Source organism: Ambystoma mexicanum, chromosome 6q (genome assembly GCF_040938575.1).
Source record: "Ambystoma mexicanum isolate Mex_15411 chromosome 6q, UKY_AmexF1_1, whole genome shotgun sequence".
NCBI lineage: Eukaryota > Metazoa > Chordata > Amphibia > Caudata > Ambystomatidae > Ambystoma > Ambystoma mexicanum.
The window spans coordinates 653,848,063-653,870,111 of record NC_090937.1 but is presented as its reverse complement, the minus strand read 5'-3'; the positions used below and the strand labels follow the sequence as shown (position 1 = coordinate 653,870,111).

Genomic DNA, 22,049 nt, shown 5'->3' with positions numbered 1-22,049 from the left:
GATTGGACCGGGAAATGAAGGTGAGCCCCGCCAGGCGCTGAAAGGGGTGAGCCGAGAGGCGAGGGGGACCCCCCTGGAAAGGAGAGCGGACAGAGGCTGTTCCGAAGCTCACATGGCTCGGGCCCGTCGGGGGGGGCCCACGCGTCCTCCTCAGTCCTAGCACGGGACAGGAGGGGAAGGGCTGAGAGGCCCGCAGGCACAGTAGAAACCACCGGCGACCGGGTCTGTGATTTAGAAAGAATCTGGGACCTCGACAGAACCGGATTGGCTCTATCCAGATCACCACCCCTTCCCCAAATCAGGAGTGTGGGCAGCGCAATCGCCCGGTAGGAGTAACAGGCGGGGAGACACATCCTGTATACAGAGAAGGGGCATGGTACAGCGCTGGTGGATGCTGCCACTAGTAGAAAGACCCCCCCCATCCGGAGGGGGGACAAGACAAGAGAGGGCCTAATATAACCTTGCAGGCTCCGCATGCCCTGGAGCAAACCGAAGGAGACTAGGAGATAGAGGCACACCCAGTGCCTAGGACAGGAAGAGTCAGAAAAGAACCCTGAGAGTCCCAAGGCGGAGCACAAATCGGCTTCCATCATTCAGAGCGCGCATAGCTTAAAGCCAGATGTCAAGGTCCAGAGGGAAGCAAAGCCAGGCAAACCCTCCGACCCAACCTCAGAAGCAAGACCAGAGCCTGGCCCACCTATGGGGCAGAGATAAAGGGACCCCAGACAAAATAAAACCGCACAAAGATCAAAGAGGAGGCACGGAAAAGGATACTCCCCACGGAGAGATGGCACGAAGGAAGACCTAAAAACGTGGTTCGGAGAGTTTCAATCGCAATTCATGGAATCGATGAACTCGCACCTGGATGTCATGAAGAAAGAATATAAGTCAGCGCTGCAGGAATTAAGAACTGAAGTGGCAGGAATAGGAGAAAGGACAGATACTCTGGAGAAAATCGTACAGAACATGGAGGATGAGACGCAACAAGTAGCAGAAACACAGGAACATCTGGCCCGCCTAACGCACAACCTGGAGATTAAGTGCGAAGATTTAGAAAATAGATCTTGGAGGTCAAATATCAGGATTAAAAACATGGCAGAGACGGTGGAGGATAAAGACCTCAAAATGGCGGTGCAGCAAGTATTTAAAGATATCCTGGACCAAGGAGAGGAAGAAGTGCCGATTGACCGCATACATAGGGTGGGCCCGAGGAGACCGAGGTCCCAAGGAGACCGCCCGAGAGACGTGTTGGTGGCCCTCACGAGATACACGCAAAAGGAACAGATCCTAAGAAAGGCCAGAGTTATGGATCATATCCGAATGAATGGGGAGGAAGTTCAATTGTATCAGGATATAGCATTAACTACGCTGCAGAAAAGACGAGACATGGCCCAAATAACTAAAGAACTCGCTTCGCGCCAAATAAGATAATACAAGTGGACATTCCCTTTTGGTCTACTGTTCACTTGGGAGGGTTCGCAGAAAAGAATAACCACCAGAGAAGAAGGTCTGATACTGTTAAACCTACAGGACCAGGACGAGGACTCCCTGCAAGCAAGCGGCATAGCCTCCCTCGCGAGACAGAGCCGGGGAGAATGGAAAACGATAAATAGAAGGGGGAGACGCCCTAGCAGAAAGAAATAATGTCTGTGGCCCGTAGGGAAAGCAGGAGAACGCAAGAAGCAGTGTACAAGGAGACTCGACAGAACCACCAGAAACTTGAGAGTCCAAACAACAGGTGACGGGAGGGGGGGAGGGTAAGTCCCGGCAGTCACTGAAGTCATGCGGAAGGGTTTAGGAGCCCCGTCTAAGTTAATCCTGAGAGTTTTGGAGGGCGTGAAGCACAAGGCGGTACGCCTGAGCGATACTAGAGTATCATGCCATCCTCAGGGCATGTGGGGGGAGGGGTATGCGCCAGTTGGGGATTGCGCGAAACTTGGTGAGGGAAAGGGGGGGCTGGGGGTCGACCGAGCTCTACTCTGAAATTAAAAAAAGGGAGGAAAGAACCTGAGGGCAGCCATCTAATCCATAAGAAGCGATGGGGATAAACATCCTGACTCAAAATGTGAGGGGCCTAAACTACCCCGTCAAGCGTACAAAAGTTGAACACACCATCAGGCAGGGGGCATTCGATATAGTAATGCTCCAAGAGACACATATTAGAGATAAAGACAAGCAGAAGCTGCGCTTCAGAGGGTTCAACCAAATATATCAGGCAAACGCACAAGACAAAAAAGCAGGAGTGCTTATAGCGGCCAAAGACTCCTTACATGCGCAGATAGGGACGCCCTGGAGAGACAAACAGGGGAGAATCCCTAATTGTGACACTAACAATAGAGGGTAGGCCCCTAACTCTGGCCACATTATATGCTCCCAATTCAGGGGAGGACGGCTTCCTGAGAGATTTCCTGGACAAAATAGAATGGCTAGCCTCTGGGGACATTATACTGGGGGGGGGGACTTTAACTTGGCGTGGGATCCAACCGTAGATATATCCGGACCCAGACAACAAGACCAAGGTGTCCCATCCAAACACCTAAAGCAAACATTTACATGTTTAAGGCTAGCAGATGCCTGGTGCAATGGTAACCCTCATCAGAAAAGCTACACATACTACTTGCACGTAATAACACGGCCTCGAGAATAGATTACATATGGGTCTCAGTGGGGCTCTTGGGAAAAATAAAACAGATAGAGATCGAACCAATCACTCTTTCGGACTATGCCCCCCTTTGGGCAGACATAAATTGGACACACCAACACCGGCTATGGAAATGGCGCTTACCGGAAGATATCATAAGGGACCCGGTAATGAGCCAGACGCTAAGAGAACACATCTAAGAATTCCTAGCTCATAATGACCTCCCAGATACAAATAGGGATACTCTATGGGATGCCCTAAAGGCGGTTACAAGAGGACATATAATAGCACTCAAAGCACAGAAAGAGAAAACACACCACCAATGGGAAAAGGAATTGGAGGGAAAAGTCGAGGAGATTCAGGCAGAACTGATTCAAACGCCCACCAGATAACTAATGCACGCGTTAAGACATGTCCAGGGGCAGTTGGAAACTCTCAGAACGAAAAAAGCAGAAAAGGCATTATTATACACAAAACATTGGAATTTCGTCAAGGCGAACAAAGCCGATAAACTTCTGGCGAGACAACTGAGAGGTAGACAGCAAACTCGGACAATAAAAGCCCTCAAAGATGAAGCAGGCCGACTTAAAACCCAAACCGCAGAAATAGGTCAGATAATGAGAAGATTTTACCAAAAATTGTACTCCACAGATCACCCGAACACGGAACTACAAGAAGCCTTTTTAGCCGGGGTCCAACTCCCAACATTGACAGAACAAGATAAACGAGCCTTAGAAATGGACATTACAGTAGAGGAAGTACACGCAGCAATACAGTCCTTCCCGGAATATAAAGCCCCGGGCCCGGACGGGTATACCGCCATATTTTATAAAACATACAAAAGGCATCCTGGCCCCGATTTTTTCATCACTGTTTAACACATTTGGGGAAAAGGGAAATGTGACCCAAACAATGAGAGAGGCTAAAGTACTAGTGTTTCACAAGAAAGGGAAAGATGGACAACTCCCCCTTACCGCCCTATAGCCTTAATTAATCTGGATGCGAAACTGTATACGAAGATATTAGCAACAAGACTGGCCCCTATTCTGCCTAGGTTAATCCACCAAGACCAATCAGGTTTTATTCCAAATCGCCAGACTCATGATAATATCCGAAGGGTCATCCATTTGGTCGAAAAGATAGGCATTAAACAAACCCCAGCTGCTTTAGTAGCCCTAGACGCTGAAAAAGCGTTCGATAGAGTAGAATGGTCTTACCTATTCCAGGTACTGCAGAAAATGGGAATGGGCAAGGCCTATATGGACATGGTCAGGGCTAACTACAACTCCCCGTCCATAAGGATTGCGCTAAACGGGGAGCTGTTGGATAAGGTTTACCTAGAAAGAGGGACGAAGCAAGGGGGCCCGCTTCCCCCCTTCTATACGCCATATACTTGGAACCACTATTGGCCAAAATTAGGGAACTCACGGAGGTCAAAGGTATAGCGATGGCGGGGCAGGATCACAAAGCGGTGGCATATGCTGATGACATGCTAATGGCCTTAGGAGAGCCAGAGAAATCCCTCCCATACATAATGGAAAAAAGATTTGGAGAGGTATCAGGGTTAAAAATAAACAGACAGAAATCGGAGATGCTGGTCCTCGCAGGGGATAGCGGAGAAATCAGAGCAAAGGCTGCAGAATAACAATTGAAGATAGCGACTTCAGGCATTAGATACCTGGGAATTACTCTACTGCGCAGGTAGAGGAACTATATGCCCACAACTACCCTCAAATTCTAGAGAAGGTCAAAAACGATTTGCAAAAATGGAACCCGTTAGCGATCTCTTGGTGGGGCAGAATCACTGCTGTGAAAATGACAATACTCCCCAAACCAATGTACCTATTTCAGGCCCTCCCGATAGGACCCCGTCAGGCTTTCTTCAAGGCTCTCAGGAAAGCGGTCTCAAAATATGTCTGCCGGGACAAATCCCCTAGAATCTCTAATGCGGTCCTGACAGCACATAGAAGGGGTGGGGGATGCGCTATGGCACAATTCAAGAAATACTACGATGCGGCCCAGCTCTGGGTACTGAGGGAATGGATCCCCGAGCGGGGGGAGAAAATTTGGGAGAGACAAGATTTATTTATTTATTTGGATTTATAGAGCGTACATCTGCCCGGGGGCATCGTGGCGCTAAATAAGTCTTACTTGTTACAGGCATACATGGTGAATATACAGATACACAGATTTGCATATAAGGATATTTTCATACATTTGCTGTTATTTCCATACACACAGTGGTGAGAATACAGGTGAGGCGGGGTTAGTTGAACAGCGTGGTTTTGAGTAGTCTACGGAAAGATAGGGCAGTGGCAACAACATCTACCAGACACCTGTTATGGATCAGCAAAAGATTCAGACATGACAACGCTCACATTAATGAAATATTGAAGACAACACTGAGGGTATGGGACTCCGCTATGAAACATGAAACCCTGACCAAGGACCCCGCCCCGTTCATGCCCTTGTTTGACAATCCAGAATTCCCCCCGGGATTGGAAAAAGGGACTTTCAGTGAATGGAAAGAAGTGGGGTGCAAGATGGTAGGAGATATGCAACACGACCAACAGATAAGGTCTTTCGAGGACTGCAGAGCTCTATTAAACTTAACCGCAAAAGAAAGATCAATATAGTTATGAGCAGCTACACCACTGGTTAAGCACCCCATGCATGAAGGAAGCTATGTATAGGGAGCTGACCCCCTTTGAGAGCTATATAATGACTCAAACGGGTACTCGCATATTTGTTTCCAACACTTACATGTTTCTAAACGCACAAAAGGAACCAACCACATGGCAATACATGAAGAAATGGGAGAAAACACTAGATTACACCCTCCCCAAGGAACGCTGGGTATACATATGGAGCCTGATCCCAAAACTGACGAGAGCCATCCAAATAAGAGAAATGTGGGTGAAGATTATGCTGCAATGGCATTATACTTCGGAGATGTTGAACTCGATGTATGCTAACTCCCCAAACAAGTGCTGGAGGGAATGTGGAGGAAAGGGGGACTGGCGACACATATGGTGGGAGTGCCCAAAGATATGCCCTTACTGGGGAGAGGTCAAAAGTCAAATGCACGGAATGTTCCCGGGGACGGAACACCTGGGAGAAGAAATATGGCCAGGGGGCCTTTGGGATCCCGGGGATAAAACGCTAAGCAACACTCAGAAAAGAAACTGTATGGGCCTACTGATAGGAGCATGGTTGGAAATTGCGCATAACTGGAAACGGAAATCCCCTCCACAGGTAATGGATTGGACGCGAAGGGTCTGGTCACATTTGACTATGGAACTACTAACCTACAATATTCAAAGGGAACACGGGACATTCAGAGACAATTGGGGAATAGTATTGGACTATCTGCACACACCTATAAAGAACAATGGTGCCCACATACATAAGGATACTGGACTTACTTAAGTGAAAGTGGAAATATCCTCATAGAGAAGACATGCATGCATGGATAGAGACTTGCTCGGTCTGGGGGGGGGGGGCTAATTACTAAAGTTCTAATTGAAGTTTTGCTTTCTTTTGAATGTAATGATCTTGATGCACTGTACTAAAACTTAATAAAAACATGTTTAAAAGAAAAAGAAACACTAGACCCTTATTTTAAGGTTCCAGTGAGGGAATACCTCTGTTTTTTTTGGCATCCATGCTTTTTTCGTATGACATCACCGCACATTTTGTGGTATGGTGCCTGGGGGTTGTAGGGTCTCTTTTGCAATGTAATTTTGGGTTTTCTGGGTAGTCCATAGGTCTTCCAGTGCAAGAGTAGCCATCTTCTTTTTATGATGTGCGTTTTTACCTTTATAGAACAGTCCGTCCTACATGGAGTGCTGTGTAGGCACTTTGTGTTCCCTTTTCGTTGTACTAAATAGCATTTTGCTACTTTCCAGGCATCCTCTGAACAAGCTGATGGCAGTCGTTAACTTTTTACCCTTTTTGTGGTTTGATTATCACACACTGCCGTTTTAGCCACAATAAAGCACCTAAGAGTTCCATATATTCAAAATGGCCTCTCTGCATGTTTTAAATACTGTCCAACATGGCCTGTCCTTTTCTGGCTGTTTGTCTACCTTGCCAGGTCTCCTTTCTTCATTCACTTTGGCTAGGGTGACCTGACGTCCGGGTTTTGGCGGAACTGTCCCGGAATTTGGTGTTCTGTCACCCACAAGATTATTTTTCCATTAGAAACTGCTGTGGTCCCGGTTTATGGTCGCAGGTCTTCATAGCTGGCAGGCAGGAATGCACAATCTCACACAGAAGAAATACTTCATTTTACAACTAAAGGTAGTGTTACTTTGTGATAAATGAATTATAATATGTGTTTATTTGAACAGTAACACAAACACCCTTCTCCTCCAACCACTACGTAAGTGTAGTGCCTTGACACCCACTTTCAAGAAGTAGTTCTACTTTTATGTTAGTTGCCCTGTCCTAGTTTTTTTCATCTGGGAACCCTAACTTTTGGCGGGCTTCTTTCAAGAAGCCTGCACTGACTTTACTTTGTGTGTGAGCTGGCAGGAAGGGCTCAGGGGGGTCTCTGCCCTGAATCCACATTCCTCCAGGAGCTTGGATGTTGCAGAGAAGATTCTGGGATGCTCGTTGTCAACTTTTGAACAGCTACCTCCAAGTTTAAATGTTGCAAGTGTCTTTATTGGAGGTATGGGATCACCCCTGAACCAGATTCTGGATGTAAAGAGATGAGCTAAAACTGGAAACCAAGTTGAACACTAGGGCTGAGAGGATCTAAAGAAGAAGACTGATGGACGACAGAGGACTGCTGCAGAAACCAGCATTGGCTCAGCCAATGCCACTGCATCGTGATCCTTGACCTTCTTATGAACACGAAAGAAAAGACCTCTGCAAGGTACCTTCCTCCTTGTGACTGGTGGGATCAACCCATCCTACTCGCGGTACAGTGCCTGTTTTCAGTCAACATGCATCTTTGCATTTGCTCTGGAAGGATCGGATCCAGCTGTACATGGTTGGAAGGCCTTCCATCTGGCCAAACAGCTGGAATTCATTGTGCGAATCCCAGAGGGTCTGCTGGGATGGGGATGCTGAAAATTCACTGTGCTGCCTTCCACCAGTAAACAAGCCTGCTGGAGGACGGAAGTCTTGCCCCCGAATCACAGAGGGCCACCTCTCCCTACACGACTCAATGCAAGACATGCATCTGTGAAGTCATCCGTGAGGGTCTCTACTTCAATGTGGGATCGAATCTGGGTGTCCCTCTGCCCCAATTGTCTGAGGTCTGCACAAGAACACCCTTGAGCCAGCGCATCAAAGACCCTGCATCATCATGATGATGATGATGACGACGACGACGCAATACCTCCCCAGCGATAACAGTCACCTGAGAATCTGCCTAATTGTCGAGAGGCCTGGGATCACTTATATCTCTTGAACCACCACCTCCCCATCGGGTTTGCATTGGTCGAAAAGTCTTGCTTACCATAGTGATATCCAGAGCTGGCCCAGGGCAGTGGCGTCCGGGTCAGCACTTCTCTGGGCCATTCTTTTGGACCTCAGGTATGGGAGATGCGTCTCCTTTCACTACGAACTGACTTACAAAATTGTAGTCCTTTTTTGCTTGTTGCATCTGCTTTGCAGTAATTTACTTAAGTATTTTATGTGCACAAGCTGAGTGGGCTCTTATGTACTGCTCACCTGTGGCCTGCACTACGCACTGTGGCCATGCATTACATCAACTAGAGGTGAAGTGTAGGGTATCTGCATCTGTGCATGGAGGCAATGTGACGGTGGTGCTGGGCTCTGGAAAATTATGTTTACCTGTCAGCAGCCCTTTTGGCTGAGGAAGGAGAATCTGGTTATGGGCACCTCAAGAGGATTTTTTCTGTATCCCATGAATGGGAATTTTGTTGGGAATTTTGTAGGGAATTTCTTGGCCTCTTGCAGGATCCCTTTGGTGTAAGTCTTAGCTTCCACCGTCAACCAGAAGTGTGAGTTCTTCTGCTCCAGGGAATGTTCCCCAAAGGAGGATCTGGGGGCCGAATTAGTTGTAGAGTGGAACGCCAATCTTCTCTGAGTTCCCTCCAATTCTTGTCATCCTACTGGTTCAGTGGAAACTGGGAAGTTTCAGGGTGATCCTGTCCTTGAAATTTCCGGGCTGGGCTTGGAGGACATGGTACCAAAAACATTGAGTATGTCCATCTTTTTTCCTGGCGCCTCCCGGTCGGAAAGCAGGATCCTTTATCTGATCCCGAGCAGCCTCTCTCATCATGCTTGGTTGCTGATTGATTGAGTTACAAGAAGTGCGACCGGTCGGACAAGATCCTAGAGGCCTGCCATCAAGTCGATCTTTGTCTGTATGTTGCATACATTCTCTGAATGGTGCCATGGGAAGGGTCTGGATCATTTGACGTGTCCAACCTCTTCTGTTCTGGATTTTCTGCTTTCGGTAGGTAGTGGGGGCCTTAAGATTGTTACTGTTAAAGGGTACTTGACGGTCATTTCTGTCTCTAAAAGCACTTCTATACAGGACTCTTTTTCTATCCCTCAATTGTATGCAATTGTTGTGAGAGAACTAACCTGACCATGTGATTTGAACCCTGTTCTTTCTTTTCTAATTGCAGCTCCATTTGAGCATTTCCATTCCTGCTCTTTAAGGCTGCTCACTGTTAAGTTGATTTTCCTGATTACCATAGGTTCTGCGTGATTGGTGCGTGAGCTACAGGCTCTTTCTGGCAAGCCTCCTTACTTGATGTTATCCAAGGAACAGGTGACTTTGAGAGTGAGACGTCCCTCCTATTGAAAGATGCGTCTGACTTGCAACTTTCTCTGAAGAGCGATCTTTTGGGCTTCTTCCGTCTGCCTGCTCCATCTTAAATGGAGGACATGTTTGGTCACCTGTGCCACAGCAGGGCTGTCGGAGACAAAGGAACATCAGAAAGGACAACCAGCTCTTTGCTGGCTTTGCTGGTGCTAAAGCAGGCAGGACTGTTGCCAAACATAACCTGTACATATGTCTTGTCCTCTGCATTTCTGCATTCTAGGATCTGGCCATCAAGTAAATGCCTGTGGGTGTCTGGCTTATTCGACCAGAGGTTTGGCGGCTACCTCAGCTTCACAGGAGGGTCCTCCTGTTGTGGACATCTGTCAGGGGACTTCATGGTCTTTTCTACACACATTGGCCAAGCACTTCTGTCTGAATTCAGCATCCGGTCAGGATGCCCGCTTTAGCCATACGGTACTCCAGAATTGTCTGGAGTAGGTGATGGCTCCTCTCCACCATCTTCAGGTCCTTTGCTGTTTTGGGAGTATTTCTAAGACATTAATTCTGTGGGACGATGACATTCAATAGGACAACACATTTCTTACCTTCAGTTTATTCTTTCGGATGGATTAGTCCTTCCTCCCACAGATTGGCCCGCTACCTCCCTCCCTCCCCCTGCTTACAAATAGATTATAACCTGTGGCATTTCTGGTGCTCCACAGCCTCATAAGTGCAGGAAATATTAGGTGAAACTGGGATCATGGGGTGTAGCCGGCTCTATATATATATATATATATATATATGGAGCCGGCTACACCCCATGATCCCAGTTTCACCTAATATTTCCTATTATATATATAATATATATATATTCCATGATATCTCATCCAGATTCCTAGATGCCAATGATGAAATGCTGTCCAAATCCAAGCTTGCATCTGTAGGCTATTTCTAAGACAAGAAATCTGTGGGAGGGGAACACATTTAGCAGAAAGAACAGAACAATAACATAGGCAAGTAATTTGTTTTTATAGATTTCTTTGATTCCTGGACAGTTAGAGAGTTTGACTGTGATCAAAAATTATTTTTAAACCTAAGAAGCACACAAGTGTCAATTATAGGATGGATTACTTGTTATATTTACTGTGGAAAAAACATACAAAAGATTTACAACTTTTGCATTTTAGTGAATTGTTAATTGTTTGAGCCAATTACAAATGATGAAAGATCTCAAATGTGTTTTATCAAATGTTAAAGCATTCACCTGTAACCCAAAAAAAGGCTGAGCCTAGTGTAAAGGTGCAGAAGTAAGGCTCGTGTACGGTGGTGACATGTTTTTGGTTATAGACTTTCAATAAAGAACATTGAGGGCTTGAAAAATGCCTCGCTGTCCCTAATACTAAGAGGGGTTTCCCTGCCTCAAAGAAATCTAATGGGCGTTTCAGGATGTCAAATAAAAAGCAGTCTACTGTTGTGCCCAAAAAGCCTGTTTCTGACCCTAACATTAACAACTTAAACTAAGGTGCAAGGGAATCATCTCCTTCCAATCAGTGGCAAAATGTTCTTCACAAATATGAAGTTCCAAGTGTCCAGTGTCTTTGTATGTTAATGAAGAAATCAAAAGTTAATCTCAAATGGCACAATGTTTCAATCCCAGGAGAATGACTCCCTTCCCCTTGGTTTCTTTCGGGTTGCATACAACAGGCCAAGAGAATTCTTCCCTTCTCTTGGCTTCTTTCACAATGATGCAAAACAAGTTTCTCAGTGCTAGGAGAAATGCCTCCCTTCCCTTGTACTTTTTCAGACTCTCACAATGAGGCAAAACAAGGTACTCAGTGCTAGGAGAAACGTCTCCCTTCCCCTGACCTTTTTCAGACTCTCACAATGATGCAAAACAAAGTCTTCAGCACCAGGGGCAATGTTTCCCTTCCCCTGGCCTTTCTCAAGCTTTATCAGAAAGCCATCTGTTTGGCCCAACTTGGGTAGACCTGGTATACTCCCCTGTTAGACCGTACCACTGTGACTATTAAGCTCCATACATGATGATTCTTTCCTCTCCTTTGTTTGGGTCTCTGACCCCTGTGTCCTTATTTCTCCTCCTTTTCCACAGCCCACCTGGTTCCCTTTTTTTCCCAGGTACTGTGACTAGGAAGAGTTGTGAAGATCATATTTTCATATGGGTGCGGGTCCCAGACTCGCACTCATAACTTCCAATTCTCCCTTTGTTGGCTTGGTTCACTGTCATGCCAAGCATATGTCCACTCCGTGGACTCTCCCATGACTCTAGGGTCCCCAACTCTCTTCTTTCTTCTTCTCCCACACTGCAGTCTTCCTGGACCTCTATCACCCTTCTGACTACCAGCGTACCTGTTTATACTCTGTTCAGGTGTCAACTTCTCCCAGGTAACTGGGCTTTATCACAGAGCTCTGGTGGTATGCTGGAGTCTTCCTTAAACTGTGGCGGCTCTGCAACCTTTTTCTGCTTCCTGAAAGCGTGCTTTCTCCTCTACGTGCTTCCAAGGACTTGGAGGCACAGAGCTGTAGCACGCCTGCTGCCCATGTGGTCCTTATATCCTGGACTGGCCTCGGACTCTCTCTCTCTCTCTTCCCGTTCTCGGCGCCCCAAAAAGCTCCTGCCTTCTCTGCTGGTCTGTGACTCTTGGTTCCTCCAGGGAGGACTTCTCTCTACTTCCTGTTTTCTCTCTTCTATTTTGAATGCAGCATTGACCACTCAGCTGTGTTGCACTTCTTCCTCGTCCCAGTACTGATCTTGAGGACTCCCAGTGAGTCAACTGGTCTCTCCCTCATCTCAGTACTCCATGATCATTCTCCCCTGGTTCATAGGTGTTCATAAGTGTTCTTCTTCATCACAGTCTCATAGTGGAATATACATGGTTAGCCCCTACTGTTCCTCGTCTCAGTACTTGTTAAGGCGATGGAAGTGTTTACCTTACACAGGTACATGAAAGTGTAGGGGACTATAGGGTCCTGGATAAAGGGTAAGAGGGTGAGCAATGTTGTGAAGGAGTAGAGGTATACTGTGTTCTCCCCAGAATGTCATCCCTCATCCAATAGGGGTTTTAGCTCCCCACCACCTCTCTCCACATGTGGTCTTCTACAGGGCTGTAACCTCTCGCCCTGACTCTTCAATGTTTACTTGGTCCCTTTGGCCCACCTTATCTCTACCTTCTTCTCTAACTTTCAGTGTTAAGCGGATGACACTCAGCTGTCCGGCTACCCTCAGCCTCCTCTCCACTCTCTCGCTCATTCCTGACTGCCTATCCGCAATTCGGGAGTGGTGCGCTTCCAACAATCTCTGCCTTAATGCCAGTAAGACTGAGATCCTTCTCAGTGGGACCCATGCTCCCGCTTTCCCTCTCACACTCCTCATTGGGCCCTATTCCGGCGCCTTCGTGTGAGGCTAAAAACCTTGGTGTCATCTTCGACTCCACTCTCTCCTTCTCTCCTCACATCATGCATGTTGCCAAGAAGGCCCACTACCAGCTGCACCTCCTCAGTGGTATTCTTCCTTTCCTCACTTTCTACCAGAAGCTCACGGTATAAAGAGCACTGGTTCTCTTTAGGCTGGATTACTGCAGCAGCCTCTTTCTCAATCTGCATTACTCTACTCTCCGCCCTTTGCAACTAATCCAAAACAGGACAGTGAAACTTATTCTTGCCCTCAAGCCCAGGGACTGTATCTCTCTGCATCGTCCACAAGTCTTTCTGGGGCCGGGACCCATACTACATACAACTCTCTCTTCCTAAACGCCTTCTTTCTCGAGCCCTTCATTCAGTCACCTCCAACTCTCTGAGGGTCCGACGCTTCTCCTGGCAGAGAGTAGGGGGTAGATCTCTTTCCCCTTCTGGTGCTTCCCTCTGCAATGGCCTCCCTGACCCTCTCAAACTTGTTCCGGACCACCTGAAGTTTTGGAAGCAGCTCAAGACCTTCCTCATTGCTTCTGCTTTCTCTCTCTCTTTCCACTGCTGACCATCCTGTATGCTGCGCTGACTGGCTAACCCCAGAGTCTCACGGGTACCATGCTCCCCTTGACCAGTAGCCCCTGCACTGCCCCGGGGCCTCCAGCACACTTAGGGGCTCTTTCTGTAACCCTACAGTCCCCTGCCTCCTTGCACTTACCCAGGGCCTCGTTGCCCTGGCTGCACTTTCTCAGAGCATTGCTGCCTCGAGCATTGCTGCACTTCCCCCGGCACTTCCCCTCTCCCTCCCTCCCCCTTGCACGATCTGAATGACACAAGGTCTAGTTAGGGCTACATGTAATAATGTCCCTGCAAAAATTTCTCCTGACAAAAAAGTTGCAGTTTTTTGCTGAAACATTATTACATTGAACATGCACGGGACACCCCCGCAAATTATTATTATTTTTTCGACACCCGTCCCCTTACATAATGTCACCATATATAATATCCCCAATGGCTTTTCCCAGCGACATTATGTATGGGGACATTATTACCTGATACCCTAGGAAGATTTTGTTTTGTCCTCCCTGCGTCTTCCCTCCCTTGTCTTGTCGTGACTAGAAACACTTGTGTACAGGGGCGTTATAAATGACTTATCATATCATGTGATCCTCTCCCGGTGCACCTCCCTAGGGGGATTATTGGACTGTGGCCGCACCGCCCTGGCCTCATGGGAAAGGTTCCCCCTATCCAAGGATTCGTTGAACTATCCAAATCGCATATTTCAGGTTCTTGGCTATCATAGTAGCTCTGCCAGTAGGTAATGAAAGGGCCATCCTCCTGCTGAATTCATTATCCAGGGGTGGCTTTGTTAATAGCTCAATAATCAAAGGTAGCTATCATTACTGGAAAGGTTGCTGCTGTATTGCCTCCAAAATATATACATTTTCTACTCTTATGCGGGCTCTCTTCTTTCTTAGCCGTCCCAGATCAAGTTCAGCTGTTTACCAGTGTCAAGAGTAGAATGTATGCTCAAGCTGCCATCTCTAGATCTGGTATTTTCTTCTAACCGAACTGAACTGGAAGCATTAGGCACCTATCCTTCGGAATCTCCACCGCTGAGTAATATTAATTTGCAAAATGGATCAAAGACATCACTTAAATCTGGAATGCCAGGTAAGGGCTGTTACATATGAAGATTGTATGTCATGTTAGATGTTTTTCTACTTAACTGTTTATTGTTGCAGATTTCCTAACTAGCTCTTTGTTTTCACTGCATGTGTATTGTAGGGAACTGCAAACTGCTGCTCTTCAGTTTGCACTTTTTCTTTGTGTAAATATTTTATTGGTTGTTAGGAAAGATTTTCTTTTTGACACTTTCCTCTCACAGACGTCTGTGGGACACCTTTTATTTTAGTTTTGAACCCTTTCCTGACATTTTGGAGGTAAGTAAGCCTTCTGCTTTCCTTTCCTTGTCTGTTTGCTCATTCGTATGGGGAAACTGATTACTCCATAGGACTATCAGTAATGAGAGACTATGAGGGTCATTCTCAGTTTCCGGTAAACCACCTATACAACCGGCGGGTTACCGGCAAACCATTACCAATGCCCGATATCCGATGTTACCAGGATATTACGGGTGCTGGCAACTGCACTAAGGCAAGTCCAATAGGACTCCATGGAATGGGTATGCTGCAATCACCGCACAGGTTCTAACGGTGCCTGTGATAGGGGCATTTCTTTGCCGGTAGTGGCCAGAACTCCTGGCAGGTCAGGCCGGCCGATAGTTCACTGCCCCTACTGGCAAACTCGGAGTGTGCTGGTCCTGTAAAATTGCTGGATCCGGTATTTCCAGCATTTTTCCTGCCGTTGTTACCGGGCCAGCACATTCATAATGAAGGCCATATGTCTCTCTTTGTAAGTTTCTTGTATAATTGTACAATTGCACACCTCACCCCAAGAGTAGTGCAGATGGGATACTTGGTACCCTCGTAACTTTTTCTTTATGGCTTTTTTTTTTTTTAACTTGTTTATTTTTCGGTAGGCATACAGGAGAATGCATTAGCATGTCAGATTAACACTTTATCTCAGCATTATTATACACTTATTAATACCCCAATACCCAACCCCCCATCTTAGTCTCGGGCTCATTCGCTCCCGGCTCCTCCTGTCTCGATTCGCCTTCCTCCTCCTTCTCCCGACTTACGTCCTCAAATCCTGGGTTTGGCTATCCTCTGGGGTCTGCTCCTCTATCAGCTGAGACTGTTCTCTGTCTGCCGCCTGCTGGGCCTGTTGCACCAGGCACGGTTTGTATGTCAGGGCCGGGAAGCGTAAGTCATAGTCTATCACCGGCGACCAAATGTTCGTGAAACGATGGAGGCGGCCTCTGTTTGCTGCCATCACTTTCTCAGCGATGAAGATGTCCCAGATTTTCAACCACCATAGCACCGTTAGGGGGCCCTCCGGGGTCTTCCATGTCCGAGCTATTGTGATTTTGGCGGCTAGGAGTAATTGCGTGATGAGGGCCGCGGATGCGCCCGCTTTCGGGTATGTGTCTGGGATCGGGGTCCCCAGCAGTAGCGGCTCCGGTTCCAGTGGCAGTGAGATTTGGGTTATGTCTGTGATGGTAGCTATACATTGGGACCAGAAGACCTTCACCACCGGGCATGACCACCACATGTGTAAGTAGGAGCCTGGCGAGCCGCACCGACGCCAACACTGTGGGTCCTGCGACTGGTTGAAGTGGTGTAGTTGTAGCGGCGGGAAATACCATCTCATGAGCAGTTTATATGCACATTCTCGGTTGGTGATGCAGAAGGACGATGAGTGTGTGCGGGCCCAGATATCGGTCCAGTCTTGATCCTGGATTGGGTGCCCTAGGTCCTTTTCCCACTGCGCCATGTATGTCGCTCTATTGGACAGGAGGTTCTCCTGGAATAGTCGATGCAGCGTCGAGATCCGCCCTCGGGAGGGAGGGTCCGCTACTGTTAATTCCAAGGCATATAGGGTCCTGGTGGCCGCCTCTCGCGTCTGGGGGTGAGTGCACCAGTGTCTGATTTGGCAATATGCGAACCTGTCTGACTCTGCTAGGTTGAACGTACTTTTGCATTGGGCGAATGTCAGTGGCTGTGTCCCCTCAAATAGTTGGCTTAGGGAGGAGAGGCCTCCGGTGATCCAGTTCTTGAAGTTTGAGGGGTGAGCTCCCGGAGAGAACGCCGGATTGTGGAAGAACGGGGCTGAGGGGCCCAGAGCTCTCGGGATACCTCTGGATTTGCGGGCCCAATCCCATGCCTTCAGTGTTTGCTTGGTTGAGGATAGTATGGCTGGCCATGTCCGGCGCAGCGCGGTTGGCAGGTGTATAAGAAAGCGCAATGGGAGGGGTACTCGGGATTGCTCTATGTCCATCCATTTGGGGCGTCCTGACGTTATAGTCCAGGCCCTGGTATGCGCTATCTGCGCCGCCATCTGGTATTTTTGGAGGTCAGGGACCCCTAGGTCTCCCTGATCCGGAGCACATAGCATTGTCTTCCGTGGAATGCGGGCCTTCTTCCTCCTCCATATGAATCCGAATATCTTCCTTTGAAGTCTCTGTAGTTGGGGACGAGGGACTATGATGGGGAGAGCTGAGCAGGCATATAGGAATCGTGGCAACAGATTCATTTTGCAGGCTGTGATGCGACCTATTAGGGATATTTCCTGCTTGTGCCAAGAGTCTAGGTCTTTTTCCAAAGTTTTCATCAGGGGCGGGAAGTTTATCCGATAGATGTCTCCCGGGTTGGCGGGGATCTGCACTCCGAGGTAGGGGATGGATGTGTCATTTAGCGGAACCGTGCACTGGGCACTGAAGGATGCCTTATCTCTCTGATTTAATCCTATCCCCAGAGCTGTCGATTTCCTCAAGTTAATGGCAAATCCGGACACCTTCCCAAATCTGTGGATTTCCGCTAGGGCGGCTCTTAAGGATTGCGAGGTGTCTGTGATGGATAGCATCACGTCGTCAGCGTAGAGCGCTATCTTGTGCTGGGTAGAGCCTACTTGGAGGCCTTTGATTCTGGGGTTAAGGCGAATCCGCTGGGCAAACGATTCCATCACCATAGCGAACAGTAAGGGGGAGAGGGGGCAGCCCTGTCTGGTGCCGCATGTTAGGGAGATCGGGTTAGTCAGGAGGCCGTTCACTCGCAGCAGGGTGGTCAGGGATTGGTAGTTCGCTAGGGTGAGCTTCAAGAAGGTGGGCCCAACGCCGAACGACGCCAGGGTAAGGCGGAGGAACGACCAGTCCACTTTGTCGAAAGCCTTGGTCGCGTCTAAGGCTAGCAGGGCGAGTTTCTTCGAGTCTTGTCTGGCTATCTCGATCAGGTCGAGGACTCTGCGCGTATTATCTGTGGTGGCTCTGTTTAAGATAAATCCCGTCTGGTCTGGGTCTATGATGTCCGGAAGAAGCCTCGCTAATCGGTTTGCCAAGACCTTCGAGTAGATATTCGCATCCAGGCTTAGTAAGGAGATGGGTCGGTATGACGCTATATCGCTGGGGTCTTTTCCTGGTTTCAGCGCTAATACTGTTATTGACTCTTTCATTGATGGGGTTGTTGATCCAGAGGTGGCAAAGGAGTTAAAGAGGGTCGTCATTGGGGCTAGTAGTTGAGGCCGGAAGAGTTTGTAGAATCGGGACGTGAAACCATCTGGGCCCGGGGCTCTAGTTCTTAAGCTTTTAACGGCTTCGTCGATCTCCTCGCTGGTGATCGGGGCCTCCAACTCTTCCCTACTCGTAGTTGAGAGTTTAGGCAGGGCGGCTTCCCTCAGGTAGGACTGCTGCTCTTCCTGGGGTTTTTGGGTAGCTGACATAGTTTCGGTTACGTGAGCTTCTGCAATTCTCAGCTTATCCCGATCTGCGAATTGGGCTGCACCCTGAGGGTCCCGGAGGCTTAGTATAGTGTTCCTTCTCTTGATAATTGCGAGTTTTTCCACCAGGAATTTATTTGCTTTGTTTCCCCTGGCGTAGTAGCTCTGCTTCGTCTTGGTTAGCAACTGGGCTGTGTCCTCCGTGTAATGAGCCTCTAGTTTCCTCCGTGCCGTCTGCAAGACTCGGTAGGTTCTCGGGGACCAGTTTCTAGCTTTACATGCCGTCTCTGCCTCAAGGACCTTGTCTTCTAGGATGCGGCGGGTCTGTTGCTTTTGCTTATGGTAGGCCGCTCCCCGAGAGATCAGCACCCCTCGCACTACGGCCTTCATCGCGTCCCATGTCGTCGCTGGGGAGGTATCTTCGTTTTTATTGACTTCGAAGTACTGTTTGATGGCTTTAGCTACTACGTCTCTCGTCGCCATGTTATTTAGGATCGGGTCATAAAGCGACCATCTGCGTCTTGGGGGCGGGTCTGGGTTATAGGCTCTTAGCGTCAGTATTATGGGAGCGTGATCTGAATGGATTCTGGGGCCTATGAGGACATCGTCCGTGTACGACAGGATCTGCGGGGATGTCAGCAAGAGGTCTATACGTGAATAAGTCCTGTGCACATAGGAGTAGCATGAGTAGTCTCGTTCCTCTGGATGGAGGATCCTCCAGGCATCCACCACTTCGAAGGTTCGGAACAGTTTAAGCAGAGCGATCGCCAAGCCAAAGTCTCCGCGGGCAGGGGGGTGTGATCTATCTACTAGTGGGTTGGGGACTCCGTTGAAATCTCCCCCGATGATGGTCTGACCCTCCACAAACGGAAGAAGGGTGTTTTCCAGGGTCGAGTAGAATGCCTCTTGTTCTTGATTTGGCGCATATACTGAGATCAGCGTGTATAGTTGGCCGAGAATTCGGCATTTCACCGCCACGAAGCGGCCATCTGGGTCCCGTTTAGAGTCTAGGATTTGAGGCTTCAAATCTTTGGCGATTAAAATAGCTGTGCCACCTTTCTTCGCTCCATTCGAAGCTAGAAACTGCGTTGGGAATTGCCGATCTCTGAGCCTTGCGAAGTCCGCTGGGATCAGGTGTGTCTCCTGCAGGAAGACCACGGAGGCCCTGTCATTCTGGATGCGTTGTAGGATCATTTTCCTCTTCTGTGGGGCGTTGAGGCCTCTAACGTTCAGCGTTAGGAACCTTAGTTTCTGGATCGGCGGGGGGGCCTCCTGGGTGCCTTGTGGGGTGGGACACTGTTCCTCGTGGGTGGGCTGGGGGTATTCAGTCTTCATTTCGAGATTCCGAGTTAGCTAGGTCCTCCTGCAGCCGGGTTTTCTGCGTCCTCCAACGGGAGGGCAACATTTTATCTGAGTGGGTCCACCAACGGGTGGGCAAACTTAAACGGGTGGGAAAACTCCCGACTGTGCGGGGGGCTGGGATCTTCTGCGCAGCCACCATCACGGCCAACGTGGCCCAAACAGTTTCCCTCGCCAACGGGTCGAGGGTCGAACCATACAGATCGGCTCGGCTCCAAGGGTGGGTAGGTGACATACGCCTTGGAGAGGGGGGCTGGGCCGTTCGGGGCCCGCGGCATTGCTATGCTTCGTTTTGGCTTCGGCGTCGGTCTTAGTACCATGGCCGCAAACCTCTGAATTACTTCATCTTTCGGCGTCTCTGCGCCTTAGACCAGGGTTGTTGCTGTCTTTGAGGTGACTGATCTGGTTCCTCTGGCGGGAGGAGTGGACTGGGGGTGGTTGAGGCCTCTGGAGAGTTCGGGTGCAAAATCGATTTCGCGTCCTCCAGGTGGCTAATTTTGCGTAGAGTCCCTTGGTACGAGAATTGTAACGTAGCGGGGAAGAGCCAACGGTAGCGAATCTGCTGGTTCTGGAGGAATAGGGTCAAGGGCTTGAGAGCTCTCCTTTTCTGTATGGTGATCGGGGAGAGATCTTGGTATATCTGCAGGGGGGTGCTCATGAATGACAGTTCATCCTTAGAGCGGCTTATTGCCGAGATGGCTTCTTTGGTAGCGTAGAAGTGTACTCTAGTAATCACATCCGGAGGGCCGTCTGAGTCTACTCCTCGTCTCGGGCGTAGTCTGTGGGTTCGGTCCAGGACGAGTTGGGTTTTGTCCATGAGCGGGAGGAGAGCCTGGAAGAAGTTGCCTATGTACTCCAGGAGCTCTTTATCTTGGATCGTTGTTGGGACCCCACGGATGCGCAGATTGTTCCGTCGGGCCCTGTTTTCTAAGTCCTCTTGCTTGGATGCAAGGATCTCATTACTGGACTGAAGCGCTCGGATCTCGCGTCGCATTTCTATTATTGCTGCATCGTGGTTCTGGGTCAAGTCTTCGACCTCTCCTATTCTCTGTTCATTTTCCGTGAGTCGTTGGTCCATTTGTTCTAGCCGTGTAGTGAACTCGGTCATGCAGGACCGAATTTCGGCTTTGATGTCCCTCATGAAGGCCATTAAGTCATCTCTGGTGGCGAGGTTACCCTGTTCTTCTGGGGGCTTTTGCGGGGTAAGTTTAAGTGAGGTGTCCGGTTTTCTTGTCTTGTCTGTTACTAGAAGCATGGTGGAAATGTCCGCGGTTTTGGCTGGTTTGGTGAGTCTCGACATTTTGCCAGGGCTGGGGCTCTGGGGATCCTCTTCTGGCTGGGAGCCCCTGGGGGGAGCGCTTTGGGGGGGATGATTGGTTTCGGATGAATCTGCTGTAGAAGGCGAGAAATCCGCCCGCCGTATTTGTTGTCAGAGTTGTAGTGGTTATATCTGGGCCTTGCCACTCTTGGATGTAGAGGAGGGGTCGATTCAGCTTGAGGTAGATGTCCACCCTGCCAGGGGGCTGAAGCTATCCAGGGTGATGGGCCTGGTGGGTGAAGTGGGCAGGAGCGCCCCAGGATATTATGGCGGCTGGAGACGTGGGGGTGTCTTCAGAAGGAGGTTGGGGAAAGCTGTTGCGCCTAACATGACCACTCTCCCCAGCCGGTGAGGTATCTGGTGGGCAGGGGCGCCCCAGGAAGCTGGAAGGGGGCTCCGGATTCAGCGCCGGGGGGATTGTGGGGGGCGATGGACACTCACCCGCTCAGGCCTCCGATATCGCTTCCGGGGTGCTGGGCTGCGGGCCGATGCAGAGACCTGGGGGCCAGGAAGGAGCCGCCGACTCTCCCACTCGGGTTGATCGTTGCCAGTGAAGGAGGTTGGGGGGGCGGAACAAGGGCCCCCGCCCCCACAGCTGGTCCAGTAGCCGGAGGGCTCCGGGGGCTTGGTCGTCTCTCCAGCGAGCCGGTCCGCCGCACTGGCGAGCGTCGGGGAGCTCCGGGGGCCTCTCTCTGAGGTCTGTTTATCAGGTCTGGAGGGCCGGAGAGTCAGCCGGACGGAGTGGCTTCGCAGGGGGGTCGAGATGGTGGTGGCGCCAGCCCCGTACTCCGCTCCGGTGGAGGGGGGGCGGGTGGGAGGAGCACCCGAACCCGCGCTGCGGCCTCAGGTGGAAGGGCCCCGGGGACCAGAGCGGCCGTCTCTCCAGAGATCTCCGATGGCGAGGCTCAGGATCGGGGCGGAGGGCGGGAGCAGGAGGTCCTATGGGTGTCTCGTCACTGGGCGCCGGCGGAGGCGAGAGGCCTGAGTCGCGGCCGCCATCTTGGTTCGGCACGGTGAGGCACCCGCGTCAAGTTCTTCCGCCGCGTTTTCAGTGTTCCCGCCGCGTTCGCTTTCAAAATTGGAGCGGTGGGTGCACAAGTGGTTCCGCCAGCTTCTCCCGCCAGAGGGACAGCAGCGGCGACGCCGGGGCCGGTTAAATTTCAGATGAGGCCGCGGGTCCTTACGGAGGCCATTAGCGGAGCAGCCTCATCAGTGGCGCT

The 22,049-nt window shown here is 49.6% G+C and overlaps 1 protein-coding gene across 11 annotated transcripts in view; it reads left to right on the top strand.

The window, feature by feature from the left end:
- BLTP1 (bridge-like lipid transfer protein family member 1) overlaps positions 1-22,049 on the top strand; it is a 2,946,455-nt gene that overhangs the window by 2,655,653 nt on the left and 268,753 nt on the right. For all 11 annotated transcript variants that reach the window (XM_069631149.1, XM_069631145.1, XM_069631146.1 and 8 more), the window contains one exon: positions 14,294-14,489. In XM_069631149.1, the coding sequence (XP_069487250.1) occupies positions 14,294-14,489 (196 nt within the window). The remainder of the gene's footprint in view (positions 1-14,293; positions 14,490-22,049) is intronic.